This window comes from Netta rufina (genome assembly GCF_964035555.1).
Source record: "Netta rufina genome assembly, chromosome: 1".
NCBI classification, from domain to species: Eukaryota; Metazoa; Chordata; class Aves; order Anseriformes; family Anatidae; genus Netta; species Netta rufina.
In genome coordinates, this window is record NC_140123.1 from 104,234,516 (window position 1) to 104,248,418 (window position 13,903).

Sequence of the window (13,903 nt, forward strand, 5' to 3'; positions counted from 1 at the left end):
TTACATTTAGCATGTAGAATTTCTACAGAACCAGCAATTTGTTTCATGTACACACTAAAAACAGGCAAGCCAAACACTTAGGTGGGACAATCAAAGGATAACAGGGAAGAAAACCCTTGGACACAACAATCCTGGTTCAAATGAAACTGCAAGTCTGGTTTTGTTGGGCCTCAGAGAAAGGAAGCATACTGGCTGTATGCAATTAAAAAGCAAGCTGGTCTCTAGGTACCAAAAAAACAAACCACCAAAAAGAGGTCAAAGGCTGCCTGGAGAGACCTTCAATTTTTACGTCCTACAAGGATTTGCTTACCACACCCAATTAAAAAAATACAGCAGATCAGAGGGAATGATTGAGTAGGTGTGCTTTATGATCAGTCAGTTGCATTTCTGCCATTCCGTTCAGAAGGCATGGCATGCGGGTCTTGTCAGAAGCACACCTCTCTTGTCACTCTTTATGTTTTTCTTTAAAACATCCATCAGCAGCCTTCAGTTTTCAACTCCGCAACACCTCGAACACTGATTTTCAAAGAGCACTGTTAGCAGAAAGCTATCATCAAGAACAACTCAAAACTGATTTGCATAAAGGTCTGGCAGGACAAAATTACGTCTGTACAAGCTATTAAAAGCCCACAGAAGCCATAATCACTGAAACGAAAAATAAAACCCAAGACACAAATACAAAAGCATTGTAACATAAATCCACACAGTCACAATTTTGGATGCTGGCAATGGACATAAGAAGTCTCACCAGCAGTTCTTCTAGCCTCAGCAGCATTGACCTTTCCACTTCTTGCTTGCTTTCCTCTTTATTGTTGTTGTACATGGCAATTAATCCCTTCATGCAGGCTGCTAACAGGCTTCTCCTCCAGGAATTCATCTCTTCAGAGTTTTCAAGCACTCTAGATACAGCATCTGCCACCATCCAACTGTGGAAATACAGATTTGCATTCATACATATCTACCACAATGCTTTATGACACAAATTTAGTCATGGAACAGGACAACTGGATTTGCTTACCTCTCGTTATTTCCTGCTTTCTCCAGAGCAGCAGGAAGCTGGTCAATAAGCTTTCGCAGTCCTTTGCTTTCTGCAGATGGCAACAACTTGGAAAGAACTTGCAGTTTCAGAGTGACCTCGTTTGATGTTTCGGTGTCTTGAAATACACTGGAGAGCTCTTTCCACAGAGCTTTTCTCAGGACAGGTATAACAGCTGAGACAACTGGAGGGGGCACAGATTTCACAGAGCGTGTTAAGCAACAACAGACTTGTAATTACAAAAATTCCAAATCAATTCTCTAAGCAAGCCCCAGATTACTTACTTTCTAACTGTTACACCACAGTAGCTGCTAAAGTGCCACAGAGAAGTGCGCTCTGTAATATCATCATTAGAAAGTATTTAGTATATACAGCAGATAACCACTTGCTACACAGCTGATGCAATTAAGCATGGGAAAATTACACAGACATTCAAAAGGGGGACAACTTCACAATAAAAAGCCTTGTCCTTGCTTATCAGGAAGGATGAAATCCTTACCAGTTCTCTCTGCCCATGGACTTGTAGGAATTTTTATCTCACGTCAACAGACACCTAACAAGTACCTTATAAATCAACCCAGTTTGCTAGTGGTTTCCTATACTTCCTACACCAAACCACATGGGAAAGCATGAGAGATTTTTCACATGTGCTAAGTATTAAGGGTTTCAAAAGAGAAAACCAGGCAACAGCGACCATAATAGCACTTTGCTTTGGTATAACATCCAAGCTTCACTACAGTCCTTTACTTTTTATATTGGGAAAGCGTTTAAAAAAAAAAAAAAAAAAAAGAATAATTAGATGTAATTAACTTCTATGAGCTCTACTTGTTGTGCAGAGGATCCAAGACTTTAAGACCAGAAGAGCTTACACTGAGAATTTGGCCTTCTGAATCAAAATAGGGATGAGTTGTGGCTTTACCTGTGGAGGGTCGGGTGAAACCATACTGGTCTCTGCATTGCAAATACGTATTAATGAGCGGAAGAAAGCTCTCCATGTTCTTCCTCAGGTACTTCTCAGTGTCACAGCTTAGACACCACAGCTCGAACTGCAGCAGGTGAGTTCTGCAGTGCTTTATCAGTGTGCCCACAATGGCAAGGCAGGTTTCTGACCCCTGGTTAAGGCAGTAAACATGCACCTCTACAGTGACCATGTGTGCAAATACTGGCTCGCTTTGGAGAGCATGAAGGAAAACTTTCTCCAGGTCTTTACTGGTTGATGCTGACATCAATATCCCCAAAGCTTTAATGTGCTCTGTTGATAGCAGTAGTTCTCCTCGTTGGGGTTGCCTTTGGTAGCTCTCTGTGAGGAGCTGCACCAAAATTTGTCCATACAAACTCAGCTGCTTTCCTTTTTTAGGGGATTTTTCAGATTTCTGAGTAGTCAAGCTCATCTCAGGAAGCTGCAGCATGGTTAAAGTGATCTCCTTCAGCTGAGCTGCAGACATGTACACATGCAATTCCTGAAGAGCCTCCAGCTGGTGAGACCTCTTGGGAGAGACCTGTTTTCCTCCTTTCCCCACAGCCTGTAGCTCTTTCAAGACACTCTTCCTGATTGCTTCAAAATATTTCAATAACACATGTACGTGATCCATGCTCTGCAACATCGGGGCACCTGTCTTCAGCAGCTGGAGCACACCAGAATTTACATGAGCTGACAGGAGTTTCACAGTGACAGGGTTTAAACTGTGCTGAGGAAGAGAACGTTGTTCTAAAGCCAGGAACCAACTCTCCAGCGTAGGATGCTTGAAAATCAGCATGAGCATATCTTCTAGGGTCTGTAACAAATGGTTATAACAACATTACTGAATGGATGATTACAGATACAGAAAAAGAAAATCGTATTATCTGCCCATCTTCCAGAACATGTTTATTACAGTAACTGGACATGAAAATGCCTATTAACTGGTCAGAAGATAAAAATATTAATGAAATACAGGCATAGTATTACAATTCTTCTAACATCTGTGATGTGGGGGGTATGCCTTCACTGAGCATTTTCCACATCTAAACACATTTCCAAGGGAAAACTGTTTCTTCCTTGATACAATCCCATCCTAATCTCTAAAAATCCATAGAACGTATGAAAGGAGAGAAAAATTCACTTTTCCCTACATCCTTCTCCCAGACCTTACCAGCAACTCTCTGCATTAACCTGTTTCCATTCAATACACCTCTGTGAAATATAGTATATGATGTCCTGTTCATTCCCTGCCCTTCTGAAGGCCTGGCAAAAGCTATAGTAAGCTCCCACAAAGCAGCAAAATCCTATTTGAGCCCTTATACAGAGATCATGTAACAGACACACTTTAATCCTAACTGAAATCCCAGAAATCCTCAAGACTTATCAAGTCACAGCACTCACAAAGCCTGATCCAGAAGAGTTTCCCTGTTCTCTGTCACTGTTCATTAGCCAATTTCATGCTCTGGTGATTGGTGACAATGTATCAACAAAATCTGTGGTAAAATATCATTCAAATCTCAGATGATTTGCTTTAATAAACAGTTCAGTAAAACTTATGGATGAATAAATCAAACCAAAGTTTACTATCAGGTAAGCTTCTGGGCCATATATCAATGGGTTCTGTACCTTGTCATCTGAAGACTCCTCTGTAATCAGAGATTCCTCATCCATAAAGAGATCTGATGCATTCTGATGCTCTTTTTGTTTCTGCCGATTACCCAGCTCTATCTCATTTCCCCGGCACAACAAGCTGCTCAGCAGGTCCAAAAAGAAGTCAACAAGGCTGGGACCAGAAGTTTTACTAAGCTGTGAAAACACAGACATCTTAGAAATTGAGAAGAGAGGAAGATGGAGACAAAGACAATTATCTAACAAGTAACAGAACAAATTAAGAACTTCCCAGATGACAACCTTTCTAGGGGAAGCAATTCCCCATTGTAGAAACTTGATTCTAACAAAATTCTCATGGTACCAAACAAATACTTAAAGATTTTCATTTATAGTGTGTCTTCCAATATAACACAGGCCAATGAATTTCATCTCCAAAAAGGCTTCTTATGGAGACCCAAGAACCAAGTTAAAATCCTAAGTTTATTTGCACTATATGCAAATCAGCAAAGTAACCCATGCAAAAGAAATCAGAGTCCTCAACAATTAAAAGGTTAGATATTTGTTTAAAAATTAGGTGCAGGTTTGTCTGATGCTCTATAGCCTCAGTGAGAGATGAACATGTAAAAAAGCTGCAGAACTGGATCCTAAAGTTTTAACAGCAAAGTAATTTGTACTTGCTGCATTAAAATAAACCAAATAAACCCACAGTGCCATCACATCACTCTTACATTGCCAAAGTCCTCCACTGTGGATTTCAGGTACAGCAACACATGCTTTACTCCTAATACAAGCTGTTCAGATGGGAGCTGGGAAGCCAAGTCTCTCAATTTTGTCTGGATATCATCTTCCAGTAAGGTACTGCTTCCTCTTGCATAGGCCTGCTTTAGCACAGTTGCAAACACAGAATCTGGGGCTAGAGAAGGTTCTTTGCACGCCTCTTTGCATTTTTTAAACTGTTTAAAATGGAAAAAAAAAAAAAAACACATAAGAGAAAATTAAAGACGAGTATTACCTGAAGTTTCTTTAGCTACCTGTTTTGTATCCTGGACTGACAATCCAGAGTAGGACCCTTGTGCTCTGGCTTCACTTCCCAGCCACAGCAAAGACCTCTCCTGTTGTTAGAGAAATACCCTTAAGTGCATTTGTGTCCCCCCGATGGGATCAAGAAGTCATGATTAGCTGAAGGTAAATGCACTTTCCAAAGAAAATGTAACCTTTATACACGGTGGGCTTTTTTGTAACACTGGCTCAAGCATTCAAGTAACTGCAGGTATTCCATACCACAGGTTCCTGAACTTGCTGGGGTATCCAGAGATTATAGTACTGGTTAAATTGGTAGAGCTGAGGATATTTAGAAACTTTCAGGGACTGCAGATCTTTATCATACAGCTGGAACATCAAGCAGAGGGCAAGGGCATCTCTCTGAGAGTGCAGAAGGTCAGTGAAAACAGCAACAAGATACTCTACGATGTGTGCTCCTGGAAAGGCAAAATAAAAAGAAAAAGACACCTCTGAAGTAATCTGCATAAACACACACACACACACACTAAGGCAACCCTCTTTCCTTGAGACCCAGACAACAAGCCTTAAAGCATTATTTTAAAAAGTACTGAATAGGATTAAAAGGTGTTTTTGACAAGCCAGACAAGTGTTCCAACTTCACTGAGGTATCTGTAGTAGTCCTTGGCAAAGTAAATAATCACCCTACTTCAAAATACACGCTCAGATTGGCCTGTTTCCTTCCAGACAAGCATAAAACTAACTCTGTCCTTACTGCATTGTGCTAAACTTGCCTGCATTTTGATGGGTAATGACTCCAGCCCAGCACTACATAAGAGCAGAAATGATTTGTACTGGAGGGAATACACTTAGGTTAACACACACTAGTTAAATTTGGAGGATTTTATTTCAGACCTGTCAAAGTTCCACTTCAGAAGCTATTCAACAGCCAGATATACATTGGACTCAATGAGGTGAAGGCTAGCAAAGCCTGCTCTCAAGCCAACAGCTCCCGCTGTGACTTCACCAAATCCTTTCTGCCTCCAGCCATTGAAACCACCTTCCTGTCAGGATCCACGTACCCTGTGTTACTGAAGCACAGCTGTCTCATGCCAAGATTATCCATGCAGGGACACTCTGCACTGCTCCTCAGTCCCCTCTGTAAAGGGCTTTCTTGTCTGGCCTGAGGTTATTTGTTTCCTCCGCTTCCCTGCACCTCACCTGGGAAAGGTCAGCTCTCTTGCTCTCACCTAGACAGTTTGCTCTCCCACAATAGAGTTCCCTACATTTTAATGGTAGTTTGTAAAGTGCCCACATTTCCACTTCTTTTCCTACTCCAGGAACCAAGGAAGAGCTTATCTAGGGTCAGGAGAGAAGGACCCATCTCATAAGCCTCTCCTTAGCAAAGAAAACCATGGAAATGTACCTCTTTCTGCTGGCAATGGTAATAATAAGGTCTTGTGGAGCCCACTCCCATGAATGATACAGAGAAACAAAAAAGTTTGTACCTGTTTCATTTTCAGCCTGAAGCAGCAGTTTATTCCTGGCTTCTAACGCAGCAGGGACAACGGCACTGAACGGAAATGTTTGGATAATGGTATCTTCGTTTAAAGTGAACCCGATTTCTTCATCTAGGCCATCACTATCCTCAACTAGGACATCCACCATATCAAGGACATCTATCGTGTGCAGAAAAAGTATAAGCAGAGGATTCAGCCTAAGTAGGTACCAATGGAAGTATAATCCAACACTTCAGGAAAACGAGGCTGCTTCTGAATACCCAAAGCAGAAAAGGGATAAAAGACAGGCCAAAAATCATTCTTACAGTGCTCAATTTCAGGGCTTGCCATTTAACACCACTGTTGAGCTGACAGAAGGGAAGAGAAGAGGTGCATCAGCTGCTAAAACCATGATTGCATGAGGTAAGGACTACCAGATCATTATGGTGACAGGAAACATGTATGGGCAAGTAGAAAGGGAGCAGCTACTTCCCTATAAAAAGAAGAGCTGGGGCAGTCCTTGAAGAGCTTTTCAGCTTGGTATAGACAGAGAACCAAATCTTGGTCATGAAAGAGTTAGCAAGAGATTTAACATATGAGGAATAGTGTTACCACATATTCTGTGGCTGGTAATAGAGCCAATTTAAGGCACCCGATCCATCTGGGACTGAGTGTTCAAGTACCTCAATTATCTTAAATTTATGTACTGCAGAAACCTACGCATGGACAGTTACAGCAGAGCAGCTAGCACATGGTAAGCTGGCTAAGTGTCCACATCTGCAGAATTTTGATTTTGCCTGCAGTAGGACTGTGACTGGTCCCTGACAGCACGGGCAGCAAAATTCCAGCCACGTTTGTTAGAAAGCTCCTTGTGCACCCCAACATCCATGGATGAATGGAGATGAGCAGCCCCAGGGGAGGAAATGTAATAGCTTTCATTTTAGTCAGAAAATGCTGCTGCAGGACCCTGAAGAGAGATTTAAAATACTGCTGGAAAACCATAGCTGCATCAGAAATTACTTTGTTGGGCAAAGACGTAACTTTGCAGTTCAGACTTCTACTTTTGATACTAAATATAGCCAGAAGCCTAACTCCTACAAATATATACTTAAGCAAGAATTCTATGGTTATCAGTCTTCAGTTTGCTTGACTACAGCTAGAAGATTTAGCACAAAGTCCCAGAGCACCCTGTTGTTGAGGGAATCGCCACATACCATCAATGTGAGAGATGGGGATGCTGACGTTATCAGAGTCTTGCTTAAACATATTAACTTGGAGCATGCTGGCCTCCTGGACAACATCTGCCGCTTTATCTGTATATGGATAGGGGTTTGTCACAAGTTTCAGCAGGATCTGTTAACAAAGGTTGAGAGAGAAATGTAAGTGCATAGGCTAGTAAGTCCACAGAAACCATGATTTGTTAAGACAGACTATGGGCTAAAAGCTCTTGGAAGCTAGGGAGGTTTTAGGAGGACAATTCCCATATGCGTCTGAGGGAATCTGCCTGTGGTTACCACTGCACGTTGGACCTGTGCCTGGTGGAAAATGAAAGGTCCACTGCAATTTTGCAGCCGAAGTGCTACCACAGGCTGAGTCCCAGGGGAAACTTATGGAAAGGAAGCACTGGGCATTTAACATCCTGCAAAGTAAACAGGAAACATCAACTTTTCTTGTAAAAGACTACCAGTTTCTGAGGTCTGATAATTTTGGCAGGTATTACTGTGTAAAGAAGAGGAGACAAAAGCTATCCCCCCACCCCAAACGCTCTACTCTTATATCAACAATCCTGTAATAACAACTTATCTTTCTAGATTTAGTTTTCCTCCAGATCACTTCACCCTCCTCCCACCCAAGACAAAGCTGTCAGCTCTGAGTAAAGAATTACAAGCACTGCCTTTCTCAGAATTCATTCACTGATCTCTGAGAGGTTTCTCAACAACAGCAACGAAATAATTAGTTTCCATTAATGCTATTCCTGGCATTGTTTATCCAGCTAATTTGCACAGTTGTTACCCTTTCCAAAAATTGAATCACTGCTTCCTTCTTGTCTTCTTTTGTATTATCCAAGTGTTCCAGCCAAACTGAAAGTTCCTTCCATGTGTACTCAAACACTCCACTGTCATGTAAAACCTGTCCAGAAAAACAGAAGGGGGTAAAAAAAAATAAATAAAAATATAGATCTCTTTGTACTGCAAATTCATGTTTTCTTCTTGGAAAGAAACGAAGAGAAGAGCAGGTGGTTGAAAAGAAGTAGCTGTCATTCTCACGCCCCCAGTTCAAGAGGCCTTATTCCTACTTACTAGGGCCACTCTAACTCCATAACAGTCCCAAAATGAATGCATTTCTTCAAATGAAAGCAAACCTCCCAAGATTTAATCAGCTGACCTCAGATTAACTATGGCCAAGGCTTCATCGTTGCTGTTTTGCTTACTGCTCTCCCAGGAAGAGCTGAGAGGTGAGGCACGAGTGGGTTACAGCTGATGAATGAAACCTGCTAAGCTCTGCCAGACATACACAGGCTCTGTAGGAAGCGGGCAAGAAGCAGTCCTAGCAGCCACGGGGAAGAGAATGGAGGTCTTTAAGAATGACCAAAGAGGCAAAACACAGCTTAATCCCTACTGGAAAAATCAGCTAACAGCAGCTTCTTCTTTCTGCTCCTGTCTTCTCAGAGCCTGTCCTCCTCTCACCTGCTGTGTGCAGCACAAACCCTGCACAACTCCACCTTGTTCCTGTCCTCACACAGATCACGCGTATGGGATGGATCCCACATGCACACTATTCAAGTCTGCTGTCAGCAGCTGTCCACTTGACGGACAGCAAGCATGTCACGATCTCACTACGAGCTTTCCTTCCTATGCATTTGGAAGGCAAGACTTCAACGAGCACTAGGGACACAGGAACCTACCACAGCACTGCCTTACACTGGAAAGGAAGGTCTCCCAAAGGCTAAGAGCCAGAAGGACTCCTGGGTCAACACAGCAAAGTCCTGCTGTTGTCAGCAGTCAGTCAGCACAAACACCACTGAGTTGTTTGGTCACAGAGCATTCATCCCTTCCACCTCAACAAACCTTACTCTTGCTATTTCGGGGGAGCCAGCTGTGCTGCTTTAAGTGGGTTGTGCTTCTTTGTGACCCCAGAGTGTCGTTACAGTAAGAAAAAAAAAAAAAAGGCCAGAACCATTAAAACAGCCTGTTGAGAGGCTACTGAAAACTACCAATAGACTACAAAAGAAAAATCATTGCTAAATTAAATCAAAATCAGGCTATTTGTGCAGAAAAGAGTTGGGTGAATGGGTAAAGAGTAAATGAACTGCAGGCCATGACCACTGCTCAGAGAGAAGTCTGGGCATACCTGTAGGTGGTTTGGGTGGGGAGGTAGACACAGTTTTACCACAGTCAAGTCCCAGGTGTTAACATATTTAGAAAAATTTGCCCACTTTCACCCTATCTAAATTCAGGCCCTTTTCTGAGACACCCAAATGAGGAACTTGGCGAACCTCTGCTCCCTCTGTGAGAGAAAGGAGTAGGAGGAAGAGGAGGAGGAATGGCTGTCTGAAGGACCATCCAGATGGCAGGCAATTTGAACTACACAATGGTGTATCTGCCTGTCCCTCACTCCCAACAACAGAAGAAACCTTGAACAGGTTCCAAACTCTGGCACCTACGTTGGATGCCTGAAATGATGCGGGATGAATCCATGCCTTTGTTTCTCCCCATACCCCGAATACAAAGAAAGCCATCACAGCTCATTTGCTCAATATTTACTCTGTGTACACCCCAGCAGCTATAAAAATAACACGGCTGCTTACAAGAAACTGACAGGATAATTCATTTAATGAGGAAAAAAAAGAAAAAAGATCCATTTTTAAATAACTCACTATTTTTGGCAGAGTCTCAAAATAGAAATACACTTGCAGCTCTTATGAAAACAGGCAGGAACAGAATGTGAAATCCAAAAACATGCTTTCCGATTATACAGCACGGTGTTGAAAAATAAGCAAAACACACTCATTAGCATCTATTCTTAGCAGCCTTTCTGCTGACATAACTGCCCTAACTTCACTGCTTCTGTCTTCTCTAAGAGAAAATGAAATAGACTGAAAGTAAAAGAGGAAACAAGAATGAGTCAGGCAGCCCACAACCCCACTCAGCAAAAGAATCCAAATACGCGAGAAAAACTGCACTGGGTAGATTTGGATTGAGACATTCTTCATCACTGCAAGACAAAGTTAACCTGCTTCTAGTCCCCTGCAGTGATCAAGGGAACTACAACCTAATTAAATCACTCTAACTTTGGTTTAGCGTACTGGACGTTACAATTGGGCCCTGTAATTGAAGCTAAATGCAGAAATTAAACACAAGAAGCTATATAGATAAACTTGTACGCAACTATAGTTACGGGACATTATGGTCAAGGCTCAGAACACCTTTCTAGGTTTGTTCTCAGGGAGAAAGACAGCTTGTTTGGTTGGGTTTGTTTTTAATGTAGGACTATCCCTACTAAGATAACTAAAAGATGCTCAGTCTTCTTGAGACTTGTAGTTGATGAGCACTTCTGAAAGTCAGATCTTTCCTACTTAAATGCACAGAAGTGGATTTTATTTCATTTTAAGACAAAAGCATTCCTTAAATCATAGTTTGATTCAGACTAACAAGATTTTTATAAGGGCAGAGCGAACATAAGACTTGAGCAAGGCAAGAGTGACAAAGTGCAGATTAAATACATCAAGGTAAAAAAAAAGGAAAGAAAAAAGAAAGATCAAAACTAATCTTTGCTTGATCAAATGTCTAGGCCATTGCAGGCACAAACTACATCGTAACATTTAACTCAGCCTAGGGGATGGACAAACACTGAAGATGTTTTTCTTACTGTTTCATCAACTCTTGCAGCAAATTCAGTTGACAGCATTTGCTTTCACAGAGTACTTGGCTAATAGGTTACAGCAATTTCCAATAACAGTCACAGGAAATGGAAAGAAGACTCTGTTGTCCACACAAGTACATAGTAAACGTATCTACCTACTTTAAGGAAAAGTTCTTAGGATCTTGAAATTTCAGATGAATGGAATACAGTGAATATCCTGATATTTCAGATCAAACACTTACCTTGATAATCAGCTTTTTGGTTGAAATTTTCAGATGAGATTGGTTACTTGTAATGAACATTTTCATCAGTAAATAAAATACTGATTTTTCACCGGCTGTCTTTTCTGTCTCAGAGACATCCTATAAGACAAATATAATAAAATTCCTTTGGTACTGCAAAACTGTACAGGATTATTTTGCACTACAGCAGATATGTAATAAGTATATGATTTTATAGACAAGTCCAAAAGTACCAAAGCCAGCAGTTAATGGGATGATTGCATTCTGTGAACCAGGAAGATAAGTATAATGCGGGGTTTTTTTTTGAAAATGGGAGAAGAGAGGAGTAGCAGAAACACCAGCTAATACAAGAGTCCCAGATAAAGCCACCTTTCTCCACAATCATCCGTTCTGCTTATATTTCTGTTATACCCAGGAATTCAGATTTCCTACAAGTAGTGCCTGAATAAGACAGAACCGTAATCATTTAAGAGATTGAACTTGATCCTCAAAGAAAGGAAAACAATACAAGTCACAGGGATGCTGAACACTATCCGAATATCAAATGACGATCCTCCAGCCATTTCCCCAAATCAGAAAATTCTTACTTTTGCAGTTCTCTGAGGACAACAAGAGCTGAAGAAATCCTGTCAGCCCTCTTTAGGTAGACAAAAATTTCTGTCCTTGCTAAAAACTCTTCAGCTCAGAAAGAATTCTTTACTAATGTTAAGTCTGTAATTTCTACCGGTGATACAAAAAGAGTTACCCTCTAAAAGAACTAGACTGGGACTAGTTTAAAGCCAGGCAGTTCTGGATTTGAGGATTATGGGCTAAAGAAGCATAGATCTGCCTTGAAGTCTTACCTGTACTCTGAACCAGGCAAATTTATTTGCAGGAAGTTCCAATGCCACTTTCAGTATATGGTACTGCAGAACAGGGGGGACCTCCTCTCGGAGGCCCTGTTCAGTGACGATACCTGAGGTTTGAAAGCAATAAATTATCAACTTTGGAATACCTTACTGAGATCATCAGGAACACTACTTTTTAGGTTTCAAAACACCACTCTGAGATAAATTGGCAATTCGTTAAGTTTCCAGACCATGAGACCTGCACACACAGACAAACCTATCATGGTTGGACAATCGAAGGCTGGAACCCAGCAGGAAGAGTCACACCTGCCCCCAGCACAAGCTATTGCTGTGCTTGTTTTTTGAATACAAAATCTCTTCCATCAGTCTCAGCTACCCTGAAAAGCTGCGTCCTAAAGGAAGCCAAGACCAAAGTATAGAATTTAAGTCAACAGCAGATCTTAATTCTTATAACATTACAGTATTTTTAATAGGTAATTGAACTTCACATTTGTATCTCTTCCTGCACTGCTCTTATCATCTGCTCACAACTGCTATGGCATAACACCACAACTATTCACCCTACAGGTCACAAAGTTGTGCAGAGACCCTCACTGTGAGCTCCAAAAATTGACTTGTCCACACTTTGACTGCAGTCTGAGATCAGCTGTATAAAGCTTTGATGGCAGCGTACTTTTCATAGTCTGTATAGCACCTTTGTGGTCCACATCAGAGAGAGAACAGTAAATTTTAAGAAATCAGCATCACATCAAAAGCCTAATCAACAGCAAGACCAAGTAAAATAGTACCAGCTGTTTAATGTGCACACTGATAAAAGGCAGAAAAACATGCTGCCTTTGGAGAGTATGTTTCAGTCAGGGCAAGGAACAACAGAACTCCCAAGCTGGAATCCAAAGGAGGGAAGTTTCATGATTAATTTACCCCACATCATTGTCTACCTTATCCTCTTTCATCAAAACAAATATCCAAGCTCCCTTCTGACACTTTATTTTCCTACTTAATTATTTTATTGTGTAACAAAACATACCATCAAAGAGATTTTTGCCTCACAAGAAGGTGTTCTGCCTTTTGTCCATTTTGAAAAAAAGCAGAGCAGTGGAAGAAATAACGCGACAAACAGGATGTGTGATTTGGATTTATGTGATAAGACAGCTGATTTGGGAGAAGGAGGTGGGGGTGGTTGTTTGTTTAAAACCCCTTTCCCCCCTGACAGGCTTTAAGCATGGCTTTCATATAAAACTCTCATTCTTATAAATCCCAGACCTGCCTAGGACTTGGACAATTGTTCTAATTTGGCGGCCTATGAGCTCTGCTGGCCCACAGACAGCAATAATGCCCAAATAACATTTTGCTCTCTCCTCCAAATGAAGAGAGTAATGGCTGTCTTTATTGTACCACAAGCAGTACTGGAAGATCTTATCCACAGCCCATGATTTTGTGGGTCATCATCCTTGCTGCATTAAGCAGGTACAGGACATCTGTTGACTCCTGCTGTGTGAAGAGGCATACCCCCAGTGAACGCGACACCAGAGACAAAACACAACAATATTGCTAACATGCTTCCTCGTATGGGTTTTTCACAGCATAACGCCATATAGAATGCTGTTCTACTCCCCACACGCTGCAAAACCATAATAAAACCAAAAAACATAATAAAAACAAAACAATGAACAACACAGCAAATTGAAAATATATATATATATACTTGAATGCTAAGATTTTCCAGAGAAGACTGGCAAATTGGTACGTGATTCTCCTTCACCCCAAACTTTCTGTGACCTATCCTGTTAAAACAAAATCTGTATCATTGCGGTTAAGAAGAATGTGGAAGTAACTTACTTTGC

At 41.3% G+C, this 13,903-nt stretch overlaps 1 protein-coding gene across 1 annotated transcript in view; it reads right to left on the reverse strand.

Moving 5' to 3' along the window:
• Positions 1–13,903, reverse strand: part of URB1 (URB1 ribosome biogenesis homolog) — a gene marked incomplete at its 5' end in the record, with an annotated part of 45,703 nt that overhangs the window by 17,386 nt on the left and 14,414 nt on the right. Inside the window, 11 exons of the mRNA XM_084306329.1 lie at positions 749–926; positions 1,019–1,220; positions 1,956–2,811; positions 3,624–3,803; positions 4,337–4,561; positions 4,890–5,086; positions 6,116–6,286; positions 7,321–7,459; positions 8,120–8,236; positions 11,212–11,331; positions 12,054–12,166. Of these exons, the coding sequence (XP_084162455.1) occupies positions 749–926; positions 1,019–1,220; positions 1,956–2,811; positions 3,624–3,803; positions 4,337–4,561; positions 4,890–5,086; positions 6,116–6,286; positions 7,321–7,459; positions 8,120–8,236; positions 11,212–11,331; positions 12,054–12,166 (2,498 nt within the window). The remainder of the gene's footprint in view (positions 1–748; positions 927–1,018; positions 1,221–1,955; positions 2,812–3,623; positions 3,804–4,336; positions 4,562–4,889; positions 5,087–6,115; positions 6,287–7,320; positions 7,460–8,119; positions 8,237–11,211; positions 11,332–12,053; positions 12,167–13,903) is intronic.